General features: G+C 43.0%; 1 protein-coding gene across 3 annotated transcripts in view; it reads left to right on the forward strand.

The window, feature by feature from the left end:
• OSBPL1A (oxysterol binding protein like 1A) overlaps nt 1-23,351 on the forward strand; it is a 130,723-nt gene that overhangs the window by 32,522 nt on the left and 74,850 nt on the right. For 2 of the 3 annotated variants that reach the window (XM_045004759.1, XM_045004760.1), the window contains exons 8-15: nt 2,355-2,422; nt 2,511-2,555; nt 3,957-4,030; nt 4,115-4,178; nt 8,144-8,242; nt 10,029-10,169; nt 16,944-17,025; nt 20,560-20,666. In XM_045004759.1, coding sequence (XP_044860694.1) covers nt 2,355-2,422; nt 2,511-2,555; nt 3,957-4,030; nt 4,115-4,178; nt 8,144-8,242; nt 10,029-10,169; nt 16,944-17,025; nt 20,560-20,666 — 680 coding nt within the window. The remainder of the gene's footprint in view (nt 1-2,354; nt 2,423-2,510; nt 2,556-3,956; nt 4,031-4,114; nt 4,179-8,143; nt 8,243-10,028; nt 10,170-16,943; nt 17,026-20,559; nt 20,667-23,351) is intronic. The other variant, XM_045004761.1, reaches the window with a different exon arrangement.

The following is a 23,351-nucleotide window of genomic DNA, read 5'->3' on the forward strand; positions in this document are numbered from 1 at the left end:
AGGTGTGAGGGCTTGTCTGCATGGTGCAGCAGTGTGAACTGCAGGCTATGAATTCTAATGCAGTGGTTCTCAAACTTTTTTTTTGCGGACCACTTAATGATCTTTCCAAATGTTGTTTGTTCCATTAGCTAAAACTATTGTAAAGCGCTTTGGATAAAAGCGCTGTATTTAAAAAACAAACAACCCCCCCCCGACCTTTTAATAATCTTTTTTGTTCTACAAATAAAAGCACACAACTTGTATTTTAATATCAGTAGTCTTACCTTTCTAATGCGATGGATGTGCCCTCTCTCCCCGACCACGGCAGCCCCTGACCTGGGGCTGGGAAGGAGGGGAGGTCTCTCCCTCTCTCTCCCCTGCTGTGGCAGCCCCCAAGCTGGGGCTGGGAATGGGGGGACTCTCCCCGGCAGCCGCTGCCTTGGAGCTGGGGAAATGGCCTCTTTCTCTGGCCACCACAGCCCTGCACATCCCAAATTCCACCCAATCCGTCTTACCCCACTGCCCCCTCCCACCTAGCCCGTATTCCCCCGAAGGCCACCACTTCACCTTACATGTGTCTTCTCCAGGGTTCAGGCACCTAATTAGAGGAGCCATGCCTGTGCGGCTCCACTAATTAGGTGGGTAGCCCTTCATTCTCTCATGTGCCACCCAGGTGTGCACCTTAGAGGGAACTATCCATGGACCACCTGAATGTAGCTTGCGGATTTGAGAACCTCTATTCTAATGCACACCAATGTGTTGGATGGTAACTGGCTTGTGAAGACCCTGTTGAGGTACACTAAAAGTTCCCTATTGCACTCTAACTCCTATACTAAATTAAAATGCAGTAGGGAGCTCTTACTGGCCCCTCCAGACACTGCTGGGGAGCACTAAGTGTGCATCATGTTGGTGTACATTAGAATTCACACCCTTGCGGTCTGTGTTGCTGCACCATGTAGACAGGTACTGAGTCACTTTTTGTTGACTCTGCCAGAGATAAGCATAGGAGTGTAAAAGCAGAGGATAGAATTTTCAGTTCATGGAAAGTCATTGGGACTGATGCTCCTGTGTCACTTCAGGTTCTCTTGAAAATCCCACCTGTTGAGTTTATCTTGTCACTTTTTATTAAATTGACTGTAACACTCTGGTTAAATTACAAGTAAATAACTGTTGCTGCCTGCCTCTGGAAATTTCCATTACATACATCTGACGAAGTGGGTATTCACCCATAAAAGCTTATGCTCCAATACATCTGTTAGCCTTAAAGGTGCCACAGGACTCTCTGTTGCTTTTTAGGTAAATAACTGGCAGATATTGATTAGAATAAAACTAGGCTTCTGTAATCCTAGTTTTAATATATGCCATCATGTGCCAGCAATGCCCCTCTGCCATGTACATTGGCCAAACCGGACAGTCTCTACGCAAAAGAATAAATGGACACAAATCTGACATCAGGAATCATAACATTCAAAAACCAGTGGGAGAACACTTCAACCTTCCTAACCACTCAGTGACAGACTTGAAGGTGGCAATTTTGCAACAAAAAAACTTCAAAAACAGACTCCAAAGAGAGACTGCTGAACTTGAATTAATATGCAAACTAGATACCATTAACTGTGGTCTAAATAAAGACTGGGAATGGTTGGGTCATTACACCAATTGAATCTATTTCCCTATGTTAAGTTCTCCTCACACCTTCTATGGGCCATCTTAATTATCACTTCAAAAAGTTTTTTTTCCTCCTGCTAACGATAGCTCATCTCAATTGATTAGACTCTGCCTGTTGGTATGCATACTTCCACCTTTTCATGTTCTCTGTATGTATAAATATCTCCTGTCTGTGTGTTCCATTCTATGCATCCGAAGAAGTGAGCTTTAGCTCACGAAAGCTCATGCTACAATAAATTTGTTAGTCTTTAAGGTGCCACAAGTACTCCTGTTTTTTTTGTGTAATCCTAGCAAAACTCTTCCTTACCAATTCTAGCAAAATTCAACTTGCCCACGGTTTTAGCATAACAAATATAATACAATGTATTGGTCAATTAAGAATTGCTCGTCTGGCAAGTGAGCAAATCTTGTAAGGTAGGAGTATTGGTATAGAAACATAGGAAGTTCAGAAGGTGTCTTACTGTAGGAAGTGAATCATAGCTCATATACCGTTCTCCTGCCAGCTCTTCTTTCTATGATAATGTTCAAACAAGCAAAGGATTGCCATTGCTTTCCCTCAGAGCTGGATAGAAATCATATGCCATATTAAATACATCCAGTGTAATTACTGTATAATACCTATCCACAGCATTAAATGTCCTGCAATAGATCTAACGCCTAATTAAAGCTAAACTCTCTTCTGGATTTTATTTTGGTTTATTAAACAGACCAGACACCGTTTGATCTAGCCCAAGGTGCAGAAATGAAACAGATACTTGCAGGAAGCATTGGAAAGGTGGGTACAAAAGATCCTATATTAAACTGTTCAAGAAACAATCAGTTGGATAAGTTTTATTATTTTTTTAATATTTTATTTTATATAGGTGATCAACAAACGCCTGAAACGATATGAAGGTCTCCTGTGGAAGGTATGCTTTTCTTTTTACTTTCCCTTTTCATAATATGTAAAACAACCCAAAAAATTGTTTTCCAAGTCTATCCCAGCAGATTGTATTCTCTGTTCTTGAGAGGGGGCTGATGAATAGTGGCTTTTCTGTGGTATCTTGACTGGTATATTACAACATATTTCCAAAACTAATCCTAGGATAGGAAGGCTGGTCCTGGATTCAGGACATCTAGGTGCAATACCTGGCTTGGCCACAGGCTCCCTGTGACCTTGGACAAATCTTGCTTCATCTACCCTGTGTCCCAGTTCCCATCTGTACAGTGGGGATAGTGCTTGCCTACCTTTTAAAGATCAACTCCATTAATAATTGGGCTGTGCTTCTACTACAGTTTTGAAGGCCACATTAAGATCTAGGTAATCTGACTACTGGCTCACTACTATTCAGCATTATCCATAGGATAGAGGCCATTCCTAAAAGCCTTGAAAACTGAATTATAGGGAAGATGGCAATAAAAACTTACAAATGTTTCTGTTCTGTCCAGTCCCCAAAAGATGTTCTAGCTCTCATGATTTATTATAGGGAAAATCTTTATGTAACTCCTCTCAGTCCTATAAAGATGTGTTTAAGTACAATACATGAAGCAACTTTCTCTCAAGAACTTTTGAAGAGTATATATTTTTAAAAATCTTGCAAATATTTTGACTTAAACCAAAGTTCAGTGTAATAATTCACAAAGTTGGTTAACTGCTGATATAAAACCACTTATTTACATCCTAAAAACCAAAATATTAAGCTGCAGCTTGTAAAGCACACTCTCCTCATGCTATCTAATGGGTGATTTAAAAGGCTTGATTTTTAGGCATCTCTTAACATTGCTATAAACTCTTAAAAGCAGACACTACTGTGCATCTGGCAACCCTTCACTTCCCACTATCTACATTCCATCTTCAATTTTTTTGTTGCACGTGTCAGATTGGTTAGCTGAGTTACTTTGATTATAGTAATATGTAAGAAACCTTTATGGTAGGTACTAACAACCACTCCAGTATACAGGATCAGATATGTGGATGGCCATATTGAGTGCTGAACTACAACAAAGCTAAACTTAATTGACTAGGAAGGTTCCTATTGAGTAACAATGCTTCTTAAAACTCCATAAATGTTGTTGTCCTTGTGGATACAACCAAACTTGTACTTTGTTTTTTATAAATGTTCTCCCACTTCTTGGGGAAGGAAATAGAATGGTTGAAAAAAGAGATACTGATTTAATGTTAAGAGTTTTAATAGATATAGCTCTTGGATCACATTTGAAGTTTACTTATAGCTTGCAATTTTTTTTAATGTAGACTGTTAGCCACCAAGTACTGCTATCAGTTATCAGGAGTAGCAATGGGCTTTGAAATGACTAACATTCTCTTTTAGAGTTTAAGGTTTTTTGGCTGGAAACTTTACTGGGTAGTACTAGAACATGGAGTCCTTTCCTGGTATCGCAAACAGTAAGTGTCACACTTAATTTCTTGATAATTAGAATCTTAATGACCCCTACCTTTCCACTTTAAAATCTTTTTTATCTTCCAAAGGGCTGATGCCGTAAATAATGATCATCGCCAAGGATGCAAGCACCTAACACAAGCTGTCTGCACGGTAGGATGTGAAGCAGGGCTTCTACAATACCAGTCATACACTGGTATTGTGCACATAAGACTATGAATTCATTGGCTAAGTCACTACATATGGCTTCTGGCTCAGTTCCTTCAACTTTTTTCCAGATCACTGTGGATTAGATGACTTCCCATATTTCATGCCTTATATGATGCCTCTCTGTAATGTATAGTACAGAATCATTATTTTGTTTGTAATATGTGGCATGAAGTAGCACTTTTATAAAGAATTTTACACTTTTTTGTAACTATAAATCTACGTCTATACTTACAGCAGTGTGTAGAGTACAGGCACTACAGGTGTGTGTACATGCCACAGTGCAAGGCAGGCTGCATCCATATTTATCATTGCACAGTGCTACTATATGCTGCTAAAGGCTCTGGCAGGGGGAGGAAGTAGAACACTACGCATCTTAAAAGTAGCAAGATTGATATGGGAGGCACTATTTGGGCATGTAGAAAGCCATGTGTAGGGTGTACACTCTGGGGGCTCAGGTAACAAGCAATAAGTGTAAGGAGTTGAGACGGGGACTATTCCAGTTGCTTTGAGCCTACATCTCAAGTCTGCAATATCAGGTTAAAAAAAAACCTGCCCTCTTTAGTGCTTAATAATCTTAATAAGCAATCTTAAAAAACAAACTATAACCTGCTATCTAAAGAGAATGTGAAAAACTGTTTGTTAGACTTCTGGCAAAAAATTTGCAGTGAAGAGGAGCTACCTGTGATTAATTTTTAATTAAACATAAATGGTTGGCTTTTGGTTTTTTTTAGAAGTGGAACTTCAGAAATATGGTGCTCAATATATGCCTCTAGCAAAATCTAATCTATTTGCAGTAATGACATTACTACTTTGGGTGCGCGTATATGTACATTACGCTGTGTGTGTATCCTGTGCCATGGTGCTGGAGAACTTTCCCTAGTGCTACACATAGGGGTGAAAGTATAAAGGACAGAGAGCACTGCCTCTCTAGTTCCTTCTTACATCCATAGCTGGAGCAAGGAACACCAATCTACCTAGTATTACTCCTCCCCCCCCCCCCCAAAAAAGCTCTTGATCCTTTCTCATTCTGATTTAGCCCTTCTTTTGGGGTCCTTCCAGTCTGGTGGGTCTTTGGACCTTGCCTGGTACCAGGGAACCTATGCCGAGGTCCCAGGGGTTGAAATCTTACCTAGGCTGTGGGAAGCCTATACTTGTTAGTGACAACCTCCCCCCTCCACCACCAATCCCTCAACTGCCTCAAGTGTTTGGGTGAAGGCTGCATCAGAGATGTAGATCACCTATCTGTTAGTCTTCAGGACTAGGACAAAGTTGAGGGGGTGGGGGAGTGCCTCTATTATATTCTTATGGAAGCTGTTCTTAGACCAGCGTTGGAGCTACCATCATCTAAGGGAAGCTCTTCAAAGCCTCCTTCCCAAAGTGCTTCCCTGGTCATCTCAGCTGAAAGAGGCTGCAGAAGATCTCAATCTCCAGGACTGTCCTCTTCAAGGCCACGGAACCTAAGTCCTGGCCTCAAAGCACAAGTCTATGTCCACTTCTGGCTCCTTGAAGCATAGGGTATGGGATTCTTTCACAAAGGATCCTTCAGGTACTGATGGTAGAGTGCATCCTTCGACCTGCTGCTCGCCAGCACAAACTCACTTAGACCTGAGACATTGACCCTGGTTCCCTATCAGGGACCATTGTGACAGGCTACTTCTCCAGTGGTGACAGAGCAGTCTTGGCTGATTGCTGTGGGTCAGCAGCCTGTTGGTACAGACTCAAGTGGAGGCTGATGCTGCAGCTAGATTTACTATGCCTGTTAGTATCGCTGTCGTCTCTGTTTCAATGTGAGCACCCTCACCTGTCACTGACATGCCTTTTAGAGGCACTGGGTCACTTGTCCTTGGCATCGCTTGTCTTAGGCTCAGCACTGCCACATTCCATGGGGACAGCTCAAGATCCCCTGCGCCAAGTACTACTGGCTTGGAAGCTGTCCATGCTGCTCCAGTACTGTGCTTCAGGCATAAGTCCCAACTGAGGTCACAGAGAACCTCTGCCAGCACCATACCTCACCAGATTCTCCAAGTGCTCCAAGACTTCTCCAGAATTTCGGGTTTCCCAGTACCAAGAGCGTAGAGACCACTGTTTCTCATTGCTGGGGCTCGGAGGCGGTCTGTCCAGGGATTGGGACACTTGCCCCAGGCAAGCCTGGGGCCTGGTACCATACTAACCCCTCACAATGGCCCTATTGGTTGCAGCTGTCTCCAATTTCCAGAACCAATTCCTCTCATATGAATGTTCCCACAGGTGGGACACTTCTACCAGCTCTGAGGGAGAGTGTACACTGCAGTTAGACAACCATGTCTGGCCTGTGCCAGCTGACTCTGGCTCCCATCTCACAGGGTCCCCGAGCCCAGGCTGCAACCTGAGTCTGAATGTCTATACTGCAGTTAAACAGCCCTTTTGCTAGAGCCCTGTGAGCCCGAGTCAGCTGGCACAGGTCAGCCAGGTTTTTTTAATTGCAGTGTAGATGTACCCTGAGACGGGTGATGGTACTGATAACTCATGCATTTGACTTACTATTGCTAGCCCTGGAATAACCACTGGTATTGTAGCCTGTATTGGTACTGCAGGACCAACTCAGAGCCATCTCCTTTGCCTCTGCTGTAAACCACTTCCTCTTCTCTGATACCAGGGCCTCACTGGAGATGTCATTCCTCCAGTACCAGATGACTTTAAAGGATACCAGTAGTTACTCAGGTCAGTGGCTGCCTCGCCAGACATGCAGGTGTATTGCAATGGCTTATACTGTTAAGAGGAGTAACTCCTCCTCATAGGCTCACAGTGCTGTCCACCAGAACACATTCAACTTCAGTGACATTTCTGGCACATGTCCCAGTTGTGGACATTTGTAGACCAGTGATATGGTCCTTGATTCATATTTTTACTAGACATTATGCACCATCTGCAGCTTCAAGGAATATAATGCAAAAGCAGGCAACGTGGCCATACATCCCTCTTCCAGTGAGCATGAGCTCTGCCTCCTGGGGTAACAGCTTTGGAGTCACCTGCAGTGTAGTGCACATATGCAAGCACCCGAAGGAACAACAGTTATGTAACTAGTTTTTCAGGATGGTTCCATACATCCATTACACGACCACCCTTCTTCCTTGTTGCATCAGAGTCTACCATTGGATTCTGGTACAAAGGAACTGGAGGAGGGGTGGGGCATCTCTGCCCTTTATCCCTTGCTCACAGCACAGGGAGCTGAGCATGGCTTCCCCTGCGGGTACTGCTAGGAAAAGCTCTCCGGCACTGGTGCATGAAGCGCATGCATACAGCCAATGTTATGGACATATGCAATACATCTTGTACAACAGTTAAGAGAAGGTAAGTACCAGTTTCTTACTGCTTGTGTTTAAAACTATATTAAACTGTTTCTTCAAAGTGAATTTCTAGTCTGATAAATGACTCACATTACTTTATGCAGATCTGCTTCTTGTAGATGGTCATAGCAGCCTTTTTTACTACTCCCTAGTCCAGATGAATGCATCCATAAGCTTGCTAAGTTCCAACTGGCTGCACCTGTGCAAACCATTGAAAGCAGTAGTTGCACAGGGGTTGCAGAGGACTTAAATTTGACGATATTGGGGCTGTGCAGATTTAATAGCTTAGTGGTCTGCACAGCCTTTACTTGTGATGCATGAGATGAGGGCAAGGAACAGCTTTGCTTAGGCAAAGCTCCCTTTGTATGGCAGGTGGCTAGTTTAAGTCATCTTTGCTTGTAAACTGAGCACATTTGAATTGAAAACCAGGGCAAATATAACCCATATTACCATTTGTAGGTACTTTAGAGTAATACTATGCTCTAATATTTTATAACTGCCAGTAAAACTTTTTTTTAAACCTTAGTTGCTGTTTCTGGAATCTGTAAACTCATGATCCTTTTTTTTTTTTTTATATCAAAGGTAAAATCTACAGACAGCTGCCTTTTCTCTGTCAAATGCTTCGATGACAGTGTTCACAGTTTTAAAGTTCCTAAAAACTCTCCTCCTAAGGCTAGAGAGGTAACTACCAATTTCATTAAGTCTCTAATCTTGTAACTTTTTTGTGTAGATGGACGAGAGAATCTAATTTTGGTTGCATGGAGTTGCATGGAGCTAACTCTGAATCCTTGAGCTGTGTATATTAATACTATACTTTTGGATTCACTAGTAGTATAGAGACCTGGCTCATGATGGACACACGGCATTCAGAATAGTTGTATGTTTGTTGCTGTTCCACTGCTGAAATAACTGGTTATAGGAAAACCTGTTCAGTCTTTTGGCATTGCCTAACTAGTGAGAGGTTGGTTGTTTGAGCTCCTAAACTTCTGTTGCAACTTACTCGTCCCTCATCCCAAAGCAAGAGAGGTAGTTAATTAGTGTATTCTTGCAAATAGGTTCAAAGCTGTGGTTAGGACCACGCCTTCTAAACAAGGGATAATGTCCTACCCCGAGCTGGGAGAACTAATAGCACTATTGTGACTAGGGCTCCTAGGTGCTACAGTAATAAATGTATTGAACATACTATTTATCCTTCACCTATAAAGCATGATTCAAGGCTTCTGGAGGTGAAGAAATCTGGGGACAAAAACCTTTTATCTGGCAGTAGTGCCTAAAAGCCCAACTTGGACTTGAGCCCTATTGTGCCAGGCATTGTACAAACAAAGTGGCAAAGCAGTCCTTGCCCCGGAGAGCTTGTCATCTAAATAGACAAGACACAGGATGAGAGAAGTATAATCTCCATTTTGGAGACTGGGAACAGAGGCACAGACTACTTGTATGACCTCCAGCAAGTCACTTGGAGTCTAGCAAAACAAGGAAGCTAACTCAGATCAAGAGTCCTTGTCACAAGAACAGCCATGCTGGGTCAGACTAAAGGTCCATCTAGCCCAGTATCCTGCCTTCTGGCTGCAGCCAATGCCAGGTGGCACAGAGGGAATGAACAGAACTGGTAATCCCCAAGTGATCCATCCCCTGCTGCCCACTCCCAGCCTCTGGCAAACAGAGGCTAGGGACACCATCTCTGCCCATCTTGGCTAAAAGCCATTCATGGACCTATCCTCCATGAATTAATCTGGGGGGTGTGTGTATTTTGGTGGTTGGGGTGGGTGTGGGGGGTGGGTGGGTTGGTTGGTTGTTTTTTGTTAGTCTTGGCCTTCACAACATCCTCTGGTAAAGAGTTCCACAGACTGACTGTATTGTGTGAGGAAATGCTTCCTTTGGTTTATTTTTAAACCTGCTGCCTTTCATTTGGTGACCCCTAGTTCTTGCGTCATAAGAAGGAATAAATAACACCTGTCCAGCAACTTAATAACCAAGCCATTCTCCTTTGTGTATTATACACTTTTTGGAAAATGGAGAACTGTCTAAAAACACTAGGCATTTTCTAACAATGTCAAGGAGTCTTTGCTTTCTTCTGAGGTACCAGTTGGCTCTTACATGCAGGGCCGGCTTTAGGCTGATTCCCTGGAATCAGGCCCCATGCCTTAGGCACCTTTTTAATTAAAAAAATTTTTTTTTACTCACCTGGTCTGCTCCAGGTCTTCGGCATTTCAGCAGCAGTGGGGGGAGGGGTCTGCTCCGGGTCTTCGGCAGCATTTCAGTTGCGGGGGGGGGGATCCTTCGGTGCCGTGGAAGACCCGGAGCGGACCCTCCCACTGCTGAAGTGCCGCCGAAGCCCCAAACCGCTGCTGGGTATTCAAATTGGGCCCCGCAGTTCATAAAGCCGGCCCTGCTTACATGTGCCAGTGTTCAGCTGCTGCTGAAGTAGAGGTGTGCTCTTTAAAATGAGTGTGCTGAATTCTTGCAGTGGCTGCTTTACTTTCAGAACTGGCTGGAGGCAATAGAAGACCACTCTGCATACAGCACTCACTACTGTACCCAAGAACAGCTGAGTGACGAGGAAGATGATGATACAGTATCTGTTGCAGAATTGCAAGAAACACTGGAAGTATGTATGGGAATACATGGCTTTTACATCTGGCAAACTTATAAATTGGTGCTTGCTATTCTTTATAGAATTCTAGAGATATATTAGAGCAACTGTACCATTTCTAGTTTGGGTAATATTTACTTGGATGTTCTCAGTGGACACAAACACTGATGGCATTTAGAATAAAGTTTGTGATGTCTCATTCATGCTCAATACTGTGTATATAAAATAGTGAATGTATACTACTACTACTACTTTAAGAATGTACACAAAACTGAACCGTTACAAGATAAACTGTTTTGAGCACTTTTGGCCAGAAGAGGGAGCTTAGAGGACACTTAGTCAAGTTCTTCAAATCTTAGTCTTCACTAAGGTATTCCAGACTTTATAGTATGTAACCCTCAGCAATATACTGTTCTGATACAGTATGCTTTTGATATATATACGGCTTAGAAACGAGTTAATGTATAGGGCCCTCATCTGAATTGACTTAATGCAAGGCATTTCATATAACTTCAAAGTTGCTTATGAGAGGGTCTTCAGTTTACTATGAAACTGAGTTCTTGCTGTGGTGCTGGCTCTACCACAGAGGTGGGCAAACTACGGCCTGTGGGACCATCCTGCCCAGCTCCTGACCTGAGAGGCTAGTCCCCAGCCCCTTCCCTGCTGTCCACCCCTCTCCCGCAGCCTCAGCTTGCTCACTTCAGTGCAGTGTTCTGGGTGGCGGAGCTGTGAGCTCCTGGGGCAGTGCAGCTGCAGAGCCCAGTCTGACCCGGTGCTCTGTGCTGCTTGGTGATGGCGGCATGACCCGTCTCTAGCCAGGCAGTGCGGCTGTAGCACCGCCAGCCAACGGTGCTCCAGACAGTGCGGTAAGGGGGCAGGAAGTAGGGTGGGTTGGCTAGAGGACAGGGGAGTTTTGGGGGGGGGCAGGGGTGTGGATAGGGGTCAGGGTGGTTGTGGGAGGAACAGGGGGTTGAATGGGGGCAGGGGTCTGGGGGGGGCAGTCAGGAAGGAGGGGGGTTGGGATGGGGCGGCAGGGGACAGTCAGAGGCAGGGGTTCTGGAGGCAGTCAGGGGACAAGGAGAAGGGATGGTTAGATGGGCAGGGGTCCCGGGGAGGGTGGGCATCAGGAATGAGAGGAAGGGTTGGATGGGGTGGTGGGAGTCTGGGGGCAGTCAGGGAGTGGGGGTCTGTGGATGGGGCAGGGGTCCCAGAGGGCTGTCAGGGAATGGGGGGGTTGGATGGGGCAGGGGTCCTGGGGGGGGAGGGGGCAGATAAGAGGTGGGGGCTGGGCCATGACCCCCTCCCCTAACCGGCCCTCTATACAATTTATAAAACCCGATGCGGCCCTCAGGCCAAGAACTTTGCCTGCCCCTGCTCTACCATCAAACTTCTGCCTTCAGAAAACTTGTCTAGTCTATTAAGGAAAGTAGCGGGGTACAGAAAAGTTCAAGGTTACTAGACAGGAAACTCTGAAGGATACACTAATGAAAAGCAAACCTTTATTTCATTTACATTCTAGTCCTGCAATTTACTGCAATAGTTTAAATACTGACTAGAGCTGATTGGGGGAGACTTTTCAATTTGGAAATGGTGGCTCATGCCCTGTTCTTCACTGTGGGCTGCGCTCCCCAACCAAATTACATGTCCTTTGACGTACCACAGTGTTTGCTTTTTGTTGAGTTGCTGTGGTGCATCATGGGAGAGAGGCCCCTCAGCCAGACTGGCCCAGAGAGGAAGATGGGATGCATGACACCTCAACTATAGCTCCCAAGAGCAGGATGGATTTGATTTAAATCATAACTTAAATCACTAGTCAGGAAGACTTTATTTAATCGTGAATTTCTACATAAGTGCTTTCTTGGTGGTGGTTATAACCTTAATGCATATTCTTCACAACTCAGAGATAGATGTAGGTTTCATTTTAAAAATGCTTTATTTTTAAAACTTTTCAGATTTAGTTTTACAGCTATATCAGAAAATGAATGATTGTTTGGTTATTTCATTTACCAAAGGTAATTGAAGCAGATATTTATGAAGTCGTTGGGAGGTGAACGATCTCCAATTCAACAGGTTAATTAATATTTGGAGGATTTTTTGCCATGCTGTATTAGGAGACTATCACCAGATAGTTAAAAACAATTTAAATGTCTAAAACAACATTATGTATTCTGGATTTTTTCCTTCAACAAACATAATATTTTAACAAAACAAGCATATGAATTTTTTAATTTAGTTAAACATTCAAGCTTTTAAAATCAGGTTTGTTTTTGTTAAAATTGTTTAACTAAAATTAGTTAATTTAAAAAAAATATATTTAAATCGACTGTCAGCCAAGTCAACATGAGAAACTTAAAACACTGGCTTCTGCAGCTAACTCAGTCGTCTTCATCTTCATTTTCCGGTTTATTCATAATCTGGAAAAGAAAAACAAGCTTTCCTGCTTTTTCAGGTCCCAAACGATTTCTCAATTTGGAATGAATTAATCCAAAGGAAGAAAATATTCTTTCTACACCGGCAGAAGAAGCTACTGCTGTTAAAAGTGAGACTATCACTTCTACAGTCTCTGTTTCAAAGTACTTAAGTGACTTCCACCAGTTCACTGGTGTGACTTTCTTTAAAACATCATCAGCAAACATTTCTTGAATGGTTCTTATTCCCAAATTGGGTCTCTTTTATGGCCTGCTGCCATTATAGGTTTCCCTTCTAGTGAGAGAATGGTATGGTAGATCTCAAATCAATGAAGGCTACACTCAGAAAGACCTCCAGACTTCTGGAATATGCTGCTCAAACAGTTTCACTTTTGTTTCTACTGCCTGTCCCTCCCTTCTCACATTTATCTCCAGACTTCTTCTCCTTGTTCAGATCTATTCTGCTCCCAACCATCTTCTATTCATTGAACTTTTTGAAACTTTCTACTTTTAGAGAGAAGTAAGGGATTGACTCTGTGTACACAAATTTGCAGAGGGACAATAGGATTGAGGTCTGTTATTTCTCACCTCTATATATTTATTTTAAAACATTTTTTACTGTTAAAAAGCATGTTCTCTGGAGACACAAATCCACAGTTTGAAAACTGCAAAACCTAAGCACCTGATATCTTCTAGACTGAGCACCGAGTCCCATTGGGTAGACAGATTAACGTAAATCTATACAGAAGCCCCTGGAACCCCATAAGATTGGTTCCCTAATCCATGAACTATTGAAACTCATTTACGAAACTTTTCTTAAACATTACATGAATATATTGTCTCATACTATAAAATTAGAATTTATAATCCATATTCCATGATGAGATACATTATAGCTCAAAGATATCTTAATTAAAACTATCTTTAGATCGGATTTTTTTTATAAAATGCTTTGAGGGAAAAAACTATTTTTTAAATTTATTTTAAATCATTTATTTTTATCTACCCTACCCAAGAGGCACTGTGGATGGAATTCCAAATCTTAGTTCATTTTTGACAAAGGTCTAAATTTTTCTGTGGGGAAGCAGACACTTCCCCCCCTGCAAAAAAAAACTAGTCAAAAACCCAGTTTGCTGTTAAAACAGTCTTTTGATGGAAAAATTTTAACTATCCTTAATATCAATACACTCCTAATTATGTAGAAAAACTACATGAAATGCACATGCTTTTTGGTAAAACGCAACCTTATTTGTGTTCTGGTAGTGTCCACGAAGGAAGAAAATAGTCCCTCCTCTCAAGACCTTATAAAAGAATAATCTGAAGAGAAGCAACATGCAGAGGATGAAAGGGGGTGGAGAGGACAACTATATACATGTTGATCTTTAATTTTATAAAGTTGTATATAATCATAGTTGAAACTCCTCATTCCTTGAAGACTTTTCAGCAAGGGTTCTGAAGAGTCTTTAAACAAGTCCCTGGGCTTTTTACCATGTAGTTTTCAGTCTTGAATTTGACATCTGAGTGGAAGAAACCCCCTGAAACTAATCTCCACACAGCTTGCTTCACTACAACTTCATTTGTCTAATGAGACAGGGTCACCATTGTTCCTTGGCTACCCCCGGCACTTTATTTCAAACCTCCACGCTGTCTTGCTGCCACCAATGAGAATGCTAGTCTAGAAAATCTGCTGGAATTTTATCATTGTCTAAATCTTCTTTGAGCAGGGTAGCTAAAATGTCAGAGGCCACTGTACAGGAGGATTCCCACATAAAACAGCCAGCAGCAGGTGGTGCAGTGTCTTGTCCCACACAGCTGGAAAGAAGATGATCAGCCCAAACCAGTTAATCATTAATGTCCTAGTCATGCTGCAAAATAATGAACAAGTTACATGAAGACAACACTGTGCCAGCCTAGCCATCTGTTAGAGATGACGCAGTTAGTTGACCAGATTACTAACCATTTTAACCAGTTTGAACACACCACATTTAGAGCCACTATTCCAGTAGTGTATACGTTCCCTAGTTAAAGTAACTTGAGTGAATTGGTAACGAACACCTTTTGTAAATGCTCATGTGGACCCTCTCTGTTCCAGGCTACAAACAGATTCTTTACCTTAAGTTGATCCCTCTTTAATTTGAGCAAATATGGATTTTGGGGTTTTTTGGGTAGGTATTTCTCTTTTCTTAAAGGAGTAGAAGTGCTGGGTTAGAGTTCTAGAGTAGCCTTTCACTCCTAGACATGTAGGCCCAAACAGTGGATTTCTTTTAAAGAGTATATTTGACTGATGTGCCTCTTCTCACCCCTGCTCTCCCTCCTCCCCCGACAACCTCTTGTCGCAAAGGGTAATACATGTAACTGTTGCCACATGAAATGTTGTCTAGAACTATGTGATGCTTTTTAGCTTTGAAGTGACTTATTACAGCCTGAATGTCCTATATATTATGTAGTATTATGACAGGTTCATGCCAAATAACTTGTATAATGCAACAGCACTAGAGCACTGTTCTCTTTACTGGAGAAACAGCATCATATGTCACTTACATGATTAATGAATAATTCTGCTCTAGTTAAACTAAACTTACTTCATTAGTGCTTAAATTTATGCTGTGAAATCTAAGCGTTCTTAGCTGTATCACCTTGACAGACTTGTACTCCCAGAGACTGATGCATCTCTGGCAGTAGAAAGCTTTGTTTAGCTATAAATTTCATGAGTGGTCTTTATATTCCCCCTACAAAGGGAGTTTACAGACTCTATTTCTTTTCTTTAACATGTTAAATCAAATCTGAAGTGATGCCAAGTGTCCTAGTTACTCTGAAAATACAGCAATGCATGCTGTAATCACTATTCAAAAGCAGAGTGTATTTGGGACTTCACTGGAATGGGGATGTTTTGTGTAAGTAGATGCCTCCAAACTACAATGGAGCCTAAGGACCCGATCCTGAGAGGCAAAGTCTTCCCCTTCCTGTGCGTTTAGATATCCAAAAATGAAGCTCTGGGTTTAACTCTTCACTTGCCAGCATTTGTCCACCCTAATCAGCTAAAGTGCTGAAGGAGGCTGCCTGTGATAAGCGTATGTCTTCACTGCACGCTAAGGCACGGCTTGGACTCTGATTTGAGCCCAAACCCCCTTTCCATCCCCACATAAATCAGTCTCACTCAGGTCAGCAAGCACTCAGGACCCATGTTGTAAGGCGTGGATCAGAGCCAGCGTACCACTACGATTCAGGTCCAAGCCTTGTCATTTTGCAGTGTGGATACAGGTCAAGGTGCAGACCCATGTTGAAGGTCTACGTAGTGCAATATGGTCATGTTAGCACAGCTGTGAGAGCTGGATCCAGCAACTGCAAACTCAAGTTTCTCTTGCAGAGTGGATGCTCAGTCACAGGCTCGGAAACAGAGTTCATGTTCGACAGGCCTGGGCTTAGAGTACAGGGTAGACATACTCTAAGTGGCAAGACTAAATTGGGAGGAAAATAGCTTATGTAACCGTTGGTCTCTGAACAAAACTTGATTTTAATAAACTTTTTAGAAGCAATTTATATACTGTAATTAAAGTGGTTTGGGATATAGCCATTTAAATGTTCAGTGATGCTTCTTGTGCGAGAAATACAGATGAAGCTTTTTTACACACTTCTGAGTCGGCGACATGTCGGGGATGGGGCATGGAGGGTCCAGTGCCCCCCCCCACATCAGTAGCCACCTTGGTGGGGAAAGAAGGGGTGGGGCCAGAACATCTCCAGCCATGCTGGGGCGCTGCCTGGTGCAGCCCAGTGGCTGCCTGGGAGAGGACCTGGCTGTGGTGGTGGCAGGTTGCCCTCTACCTAGGCTCAGCTTCCAGGGACAGCCGCCAAGCGAGCCAGAGGCCCTCCCTTCTCCCTGGTATGCTTGGCCCCGATCTCCAGAAGCTGAGCCTGGGCAGGGAGTTGGGCTGCCACTGCCACCCCTCCCCAGTAGGGCTCCCTCCCAGGCAGCTGCTGTAGCTGCAAGGAGCAATGACTGGGAGCAGCTCTGTCCCGCTCCCCACCTAGGCCTGGTTGCCAGGGAGAGCAGCTGAATGTGCTGGGGGGAGCCAGTGCAGTGGGAGGACAGAGCCCCTCCCCCCCTTGCAAGTAATGTGGGGTTGGGGAGGAAGAGCATGGGGGGCCCCAGGCTGGGGGCAGGGCAGAGGTTGTCCTTCCATTTAGCTGGTGCCCTCCCAATATGGGGAGGCACCAGTCATCTATTGATTTACTGTATAAAATCACATTTTTCTCATCAGAAAAATGAATTTTTTCAAATTGTTAGGTATCTCTAACTTAACTTTAGTATGTTTAATAGAATGTGTGAACTTTTTCCAATTAGAAGTACATGTTTTAAATAGCTATTTATCTTTGTTTGCAGAAGGCACAAACATGTCAACAAAGGCTAGATAAAGAGATTTCCAACTTCCTCACAATGATTAAATCGTGCAACACCACTAAAGGTAACACTGTTAGTAATTGCAATTCTTTCTGCAGTTTTATGATGTGCTCTGTGTTGGATAAGCCACCTGGTTTAAAAAAAAAAAAATCAGGAAGTCCACCCTTTTGTCAAATAAAACTTTTCCAAAATGGAAACAAGATGCCTGTGAGAATAGGACCACTGCTTTTCAATTAGAAATTGAGACTGAATATTTCAGTTTTCAAATAACTGTCAACTTATTACTTACAATAGCTAGTGGTTCTGCTGATGCTTTACATCAGTTGAGGTGGTTAATACAACTTCCTAGAGGATTAAACTATGGTGAAACTTGTCATAAATAGTATTTTCAGGATAATTGAGTGTATAGGTGAGCTCCTCCTGATCTGGAATCACTTGTAGAACCATATAAATAACACGAGAGCAGTAGCTTTTATTGTCCCCTTAAAGGTACCAAAATCCCTCTTGCTACTCTCCCTACTGCCAAGAGATCAGCTGCTGCTTCTAGTTTCTCTCCTCCCTCGATTTGTATGATGTATTTGCTCATTGTAGTAAAAAAGCTGTGGTGAACTGAACTTGTGGAATAGGGATGCATTAAATGTAATAAAAAAGAAACTAATGGGTCAGTGAGATGACATATATTCCAGTGTCCTTGTATAAAGGTGTCAAAAAGGGGACACAGTGGGTTGGAGAGAGCTTACAAATTTTTGAAATCGCACACTGTTTCCACTGGACACTTGCATACAACAGCAGAGTTCCAGTTTATTGGCTATTATGTACAGGCATCAAACTTCTTAAGAGATACTGACTTACACTTATTTGGGGCTAGTGCCTTATGTATACATATATGCATAATATGAAATTGAAATCAATGGATTTTTAACTTCTGAAACTGGTAATTTGAGAATTAAAATTAGATTATAATATGAGAAGTGGGGGCTTTAAAAACAAACATCTTTAATAAACAGATCTGGCCTTTGTGTATATGTGTGTCCTTACTACTTTTAACAGTGATTAAAATTTAGTAAGCTCAAATTAGAGTGCTAGTTGTTAATCGTAGAATTGTAGGACTGAAAGGGACCTCGAGAGGTCAGCTAGTTGAGGGGTTCTCAACCTTTCTCTTGCTATAAACCTTTCTCAACATGCTATAAAGATGCCAGGGCCCAGCAGGGGTGGGGTGGGGGGGGGAACTTGAGGCTCCAGGCTGGTAGCCACCATTGGGCGTAGGCATAGTTTTACTTCTATGGGGGCGGGGGAGAAGAGCTGGTGGGGCTCGAACCAGCTTCACACAGTGGGGTCCAGGGAGGGAGCGCCACCCCACCCCCTGACTCACTCAGGAGGCCACCCAGTCAGTCTGGGCTGTGGTGGGACGCAACCAAAAAAATAACTTAAGGGGGGGTTCAAAAAGTTTGAAAACTGCTCAGGGTGCAGGCAGGAGGTAGCTAGGGGCTGTGTGCAGGCAAAGGGGGGTGCCCAGTGCAGCTCCCAGCTTGGGGGGGAGGGAGGAGGTTTGCTGGCGTCAGCCCCGTGCCGCTTTGGGAGGGGGGCAAGGGAGGCAGCGGCTTTAGACTGCACTGCTCCTGGCTTGTCACCTACCAATTTCTGTTTGTAACTTGATTTATCTAGGACTGAAATATAGAGACAGCACATTCAATCTAGGGCACAATCCCAGTGGCTCACCACAGAAAGCATTGCACCAGTACATTTTGGCTTGCACCTCTTCTCAGATCACATACCATTGCCCTGAATTGGTGGTGTCTTGATTTGAAGGACTTCAGAGACTTGTGGTCTGACTGTGTCAGACAACCATGCTCCTGTGGGGGCAGTATAGCTCACCTTTCCCAAGGTGAAACTCTTGTGAACTGAAGATGGGACGTTTGCAAGATGGCCCTCTATTGTGGACCTAACTACTGGAAAAGCCTAAAATGAGCCTAAGATTGGCATAGTTGGGCCATGTTCTAAGCCTTTTTTTTCCAAACATTCAAAACAATTTTGGAGGAAGAGCTTGGGTGCATGTCATTCATATCAAGTAAGGAAAAAAAGCAACTGAATGTAGGAGAGGTGAAAAGTAGAATATTGCCTGTATTGTTCATTTTGGAAGGTGCCTATCCAACTTGATGGTCACAGTTAGAACTGTTAAGTCCACCCTGAGTTTTAATTAGGGGCTCCAGAGATGGAAGCCCTTGAATTACACAATATATATAGGTCTAATCAAGCCAAAAACTTTCTTGCCATGTATCAAAGTACAAACATGCACGTAATATCTAGGGTAGTTTCTAGCATGTTGAGTAAAAGTGCTCTTGTGTGGCTTGTAAAAGACACTGGAGGGTGTCATACAACTGGCACCACTGAATTTTCAGACTCTTGTATTTGCACCAGGACAGTACTTACATTTTTAGTGAGATTGATTGTGGTGGTACATGTATTCTGTGTAGTCACTATCAAGGCCATCTGACCTCTTTGAAATGCTGCAAACTCAGACACCTAGTTCAAACTTAACCTCTACTTTCTTTCCTGCTTTTGTAGCAGTAGTGCAATGAATATAATGCTTGTAGATAGTTTGTGTGACAGACGCAAAAGCCAGGCTTGCCACAAACCACTATATAGCATAAACATGCTCTTCTTTCAATTTACTACGTAAAGAGTCTATCACTTTTTGCCAGCAGATTCATGGATGGGTGTTTAATTTGCTGTTGCCCAAATGTACAACATAGTTACTGCTGGTGGTGGTTTTTAAATGAACCCTATTTTTTAGGATGAAATAAACCTATTTCTTCTAATTTGGAATGAATAATTCCATTTTTAATATGCAGGAATAAGGAGATGACAGCAAGGACAAAGGGAAACTTGAGTCTTGAGTTATATCCTGCATAACAGGCTGACAATTATAGTTACAAAATGACCCGAGTACTAATGATTCCAACCTCTATTACATATCCATTTGAGATGGTTGTATTCAGGGTGAAGTAGGGATATTTTTTGCTGTTTGTATAATTTACTCCATCAGGTATTGTCTTGGCCTTATTCAAAGATTTTTCCCCTTCCCCTTGATATTTACCACCAGTGTCTCTTCTGATTGTCCAACTTGTGTGGCTTCTTGGTTTTTCTTCAGCTTCCTGGTGTGCCATGATGGCAGTAACTGCACACTATCCTTAGACTACGGATCATGCAATACTTTTACAGGAGAGGTCTTCACACTTTACTCCAGGGGAAGGGGTAAAAAGGAGGGATCCAGGTTAGGGCTGGGTAATCTTATCATGAAGGCCAGAGTTCTCCCATCTTGTGTCCCTAGCCATGCTGTGTGGTGAAACTGTATCCAACTCTATGAATAAATTACCTTTTGCAACCTTTCCCAAGCTCAGGACAAGGGGAAGGAATTTCCCCTAATATTAACTTGTGCACTGTACTGTAGAAAGAGCATTTTGTACTGTTCTGGCATTGATGTAGCGCACAATTCAGTTAGGATTTTTAGTTGACAATTTGGGAGTAAACAATTATGCAAAATCAGTAGTTAAGATGTCTCCTAAAACAGCTCACCTTTGGTACTTTTGACTTTCAGGAATGCCTCCTTCATTTCTTCAGAAAATTGAAGTGGTCTCTGAAGTATCCAAAGAAACTTGTGAGGCTCTGGGTAACTGCCTTAAGCTCTTCACAAAGCAGGAAGGGGTATGTATTGCTGTACTTCACATCCTTATTGCATAAACTATTTTAAGGGCATCACTGAAGCCAGAACTAATGTGAGGCAGGGGAAAGGGGGACAATTGTACTGGTGCCCCCAAAGTGTCTTCAACATCAGTATAAAAGAAATGTGCAGGGCAGAGACCCCAGCAAACATGATGTGCCAAGGCCCCAAATTTCTCTTCAGGCCTGCAGCTGCCTTGCTTACTTAATGCACTGAACCAAATACACCTCTAAGGCTTCTGCCTTTACTAGACGGGTTATCTTTCATTTTGCTAACCACCTAGTGCAGGGGTGGACAAACGTTTTGGCCCAAGGGCCACATCTGGGTAGGGAAATTGCATGCAGGGCCATGCCTGTAGGGCTGGGGTAGGGGTTGGGGTGTGGGAGGGGGCTCAGGGCAGGGGGTTGGGATGCAGGGTGCATGAGGGGCTTGGGGTGGCGGCTCTGGCCCAGTGCCATTTACCTGGAGTGGCTCCAGCGTGGCAGTGGCATGCAGCCCTGCGGCCCATGTGTGTCGGGGGGAAGTGGGAAGTAGAGGGCTCTGTGTACTGCCCTTGCCTGCGGGTACCTCCCCCCGAAGCTCTCATTGGCTGCAGTTTTCCCCCTTCCCAGCCAATGGGAGCTGCAGGGGGTGGTGCCTGCAGGCAAAGGCAGCACACACACAGCCCTCTTCGCACCTCTTCCCTCCTCCCTCCCCCTCCCGGGCTGCAGGGATGTGGTGCCAGCCGCTTCCTGGAGTGGTGCGGGCCGGATCCAAAGCCCTAACGGGTCGGATCCAGCCCGTGGGCTGTAGTTTGCCCACCCTAGTGGAATCTGGTACGTCAGAGAAACATTTTCCTCTGCAGCTAGAAATCAACACAAAAGAGAATCTTGGGTTTGTTTGCATATTGTAGATTAATTGATAGTCCTTTTTTCAGCTGTTCTGCTGCCTTCCATGTGTTTGGACAGGTCTCTTTTGATTTAGATAAGCAATTGTTTTCATGGACAGTTTTAAAAAAGCAGTGTCCCTTTTATTGCACTTATTGTTACTAATGTGCAGGGCCCTATGCAGATGGTTCTTCCCTCTGTCTGGAATTGGTTAAATCCAAGGTATTAACAGCACCTTTATTCCAGGGAATTCCTCTTTTGTGTATTTCTAGTTTAGATACCCCGCCCCCCATCACCATTGGACTTATCATAAAAGTGCTCTGTTTGTTTATACTATTGAGTGCAATTCCAATACTTCAGTGGAAATGTACTGCATGTTTGTTTGTTCATGTTGATCTCTGGAGGGTGCTTCATAACCAAGTTACCATAGATAGACTTGTTCTCCTGACCTGTGGTGACACTCTTCAGTTCAGCTTTGTCTTCATCAGCCATTTGTATTTCAAAATAAGGAAGATTGTGTTGGTGTTGTGAGTCACTTCCAGTTCTTTAGCAATGAGCCGCACACACTGGATCCGTTGTCAAGGCTTGGATAGGAATGAAAAGTCTTAATGCAAACCTCCTTCTTTACTCACAAGCCTGCTATACTTGCATGAGCGAAAATACAACATAATGGAGTGAGTGGTGAAAGATCTGTTTATCTTGTCATAGATCTAGTTTAATTTTCCTTTACCCAGTAAACTAATACCTACTTGTGAAAACTCCATTCGTGAATGAGGGAGATGTTCTGTGTGGTGGTTCTTATTCTGTGATTATATTTGGTAGGTATGCTGCTCTATATGAAGCCAAATTCATTCCTCTATTTCTATTTTAATGACCAAAGTAGTGTTTTATAAATACCATATGACGCTAAGAAAAGGGTACCAGACTTTAAATTGTTCATATTTGTAACCTTTATAGTTTGATACAAATAAGAGCTTGATAGCATAATTGTTTCCATGAAAGAGGTGGCAGTGTGGTTGTGGTGGGTTTTTTGTTGGTTTTTTTTTGTTTTTTTGGACAGTAGTTGTCATTATTGCACTATAACTACTTCATGTCTGTAATCTGTTTTTCCCCCCATTGTGTTTGAATAGTTTTGGTAATCATAATAAAGAATCTTAAAATGCCCAGGCAATGAAAATTCTACTTCAGTTTCATAGCATTGCTCTAATCATCTCATTTCTTAATATAGAAAGCTCTTGAAATATTGAAAAGGAGATATGAGCTTCATGCATTACAGAGCACTTTTAGTTGACAGCTCCTGTCCCTGATGAGCTCAACTTAAACTAATATTGCTACTAAAAAAACAGAACTTAGCTTTCTATTGGAAATTCCATTCAACAAAAGCAACATTAATGCTACATGATTAGTCTTCCTGTTCCTGCTGATCTCTCCAATGCAAATGCCATATACTTGGGCTCTGCCCTGGAAAAAGGATTTGGCCCTAGCCACATGTTTCTAGCTTCTGCCAGCATGTGTTGAATACTCACTACTTTTGTGTAAACCAATGGAGTTCTTCTCATGTAAGGTTTTCTATGTGAAACACACATCTAGATGGACGGTGAGCAGAAGAGATTCCAAGAATGCTATCACAAAATCAAGACACTTATTTTCAAAAATTTCTCTCCTGACACACCTCTCTAACAGGACACTGAAAAGCAGAGTTAACTTAAGGTATGTCTATACTACCTGCCGGATCGGCAGGTAATGTTCGATGTATCGGGGATCGATTTATCGCGTCTCGTCTGGACGTGATCCGCCAATCGA

The sequence above is a fragment of the Mauremys mutica genome, chromosome 2 (genome assembly GCF_020497125.1).
Source record: "Mauremys mutica isolate MM-2020 ecotype Southern chromosome 2, ASM2049712v1, whole genome shotgun sequence".
Classification (NCBI taxonomy): domain Eukaryota; kingdom Metazoa; phylum Chordata; order Testudines; family Geoemydidae; genus Mauremys; species Mauremys mutica.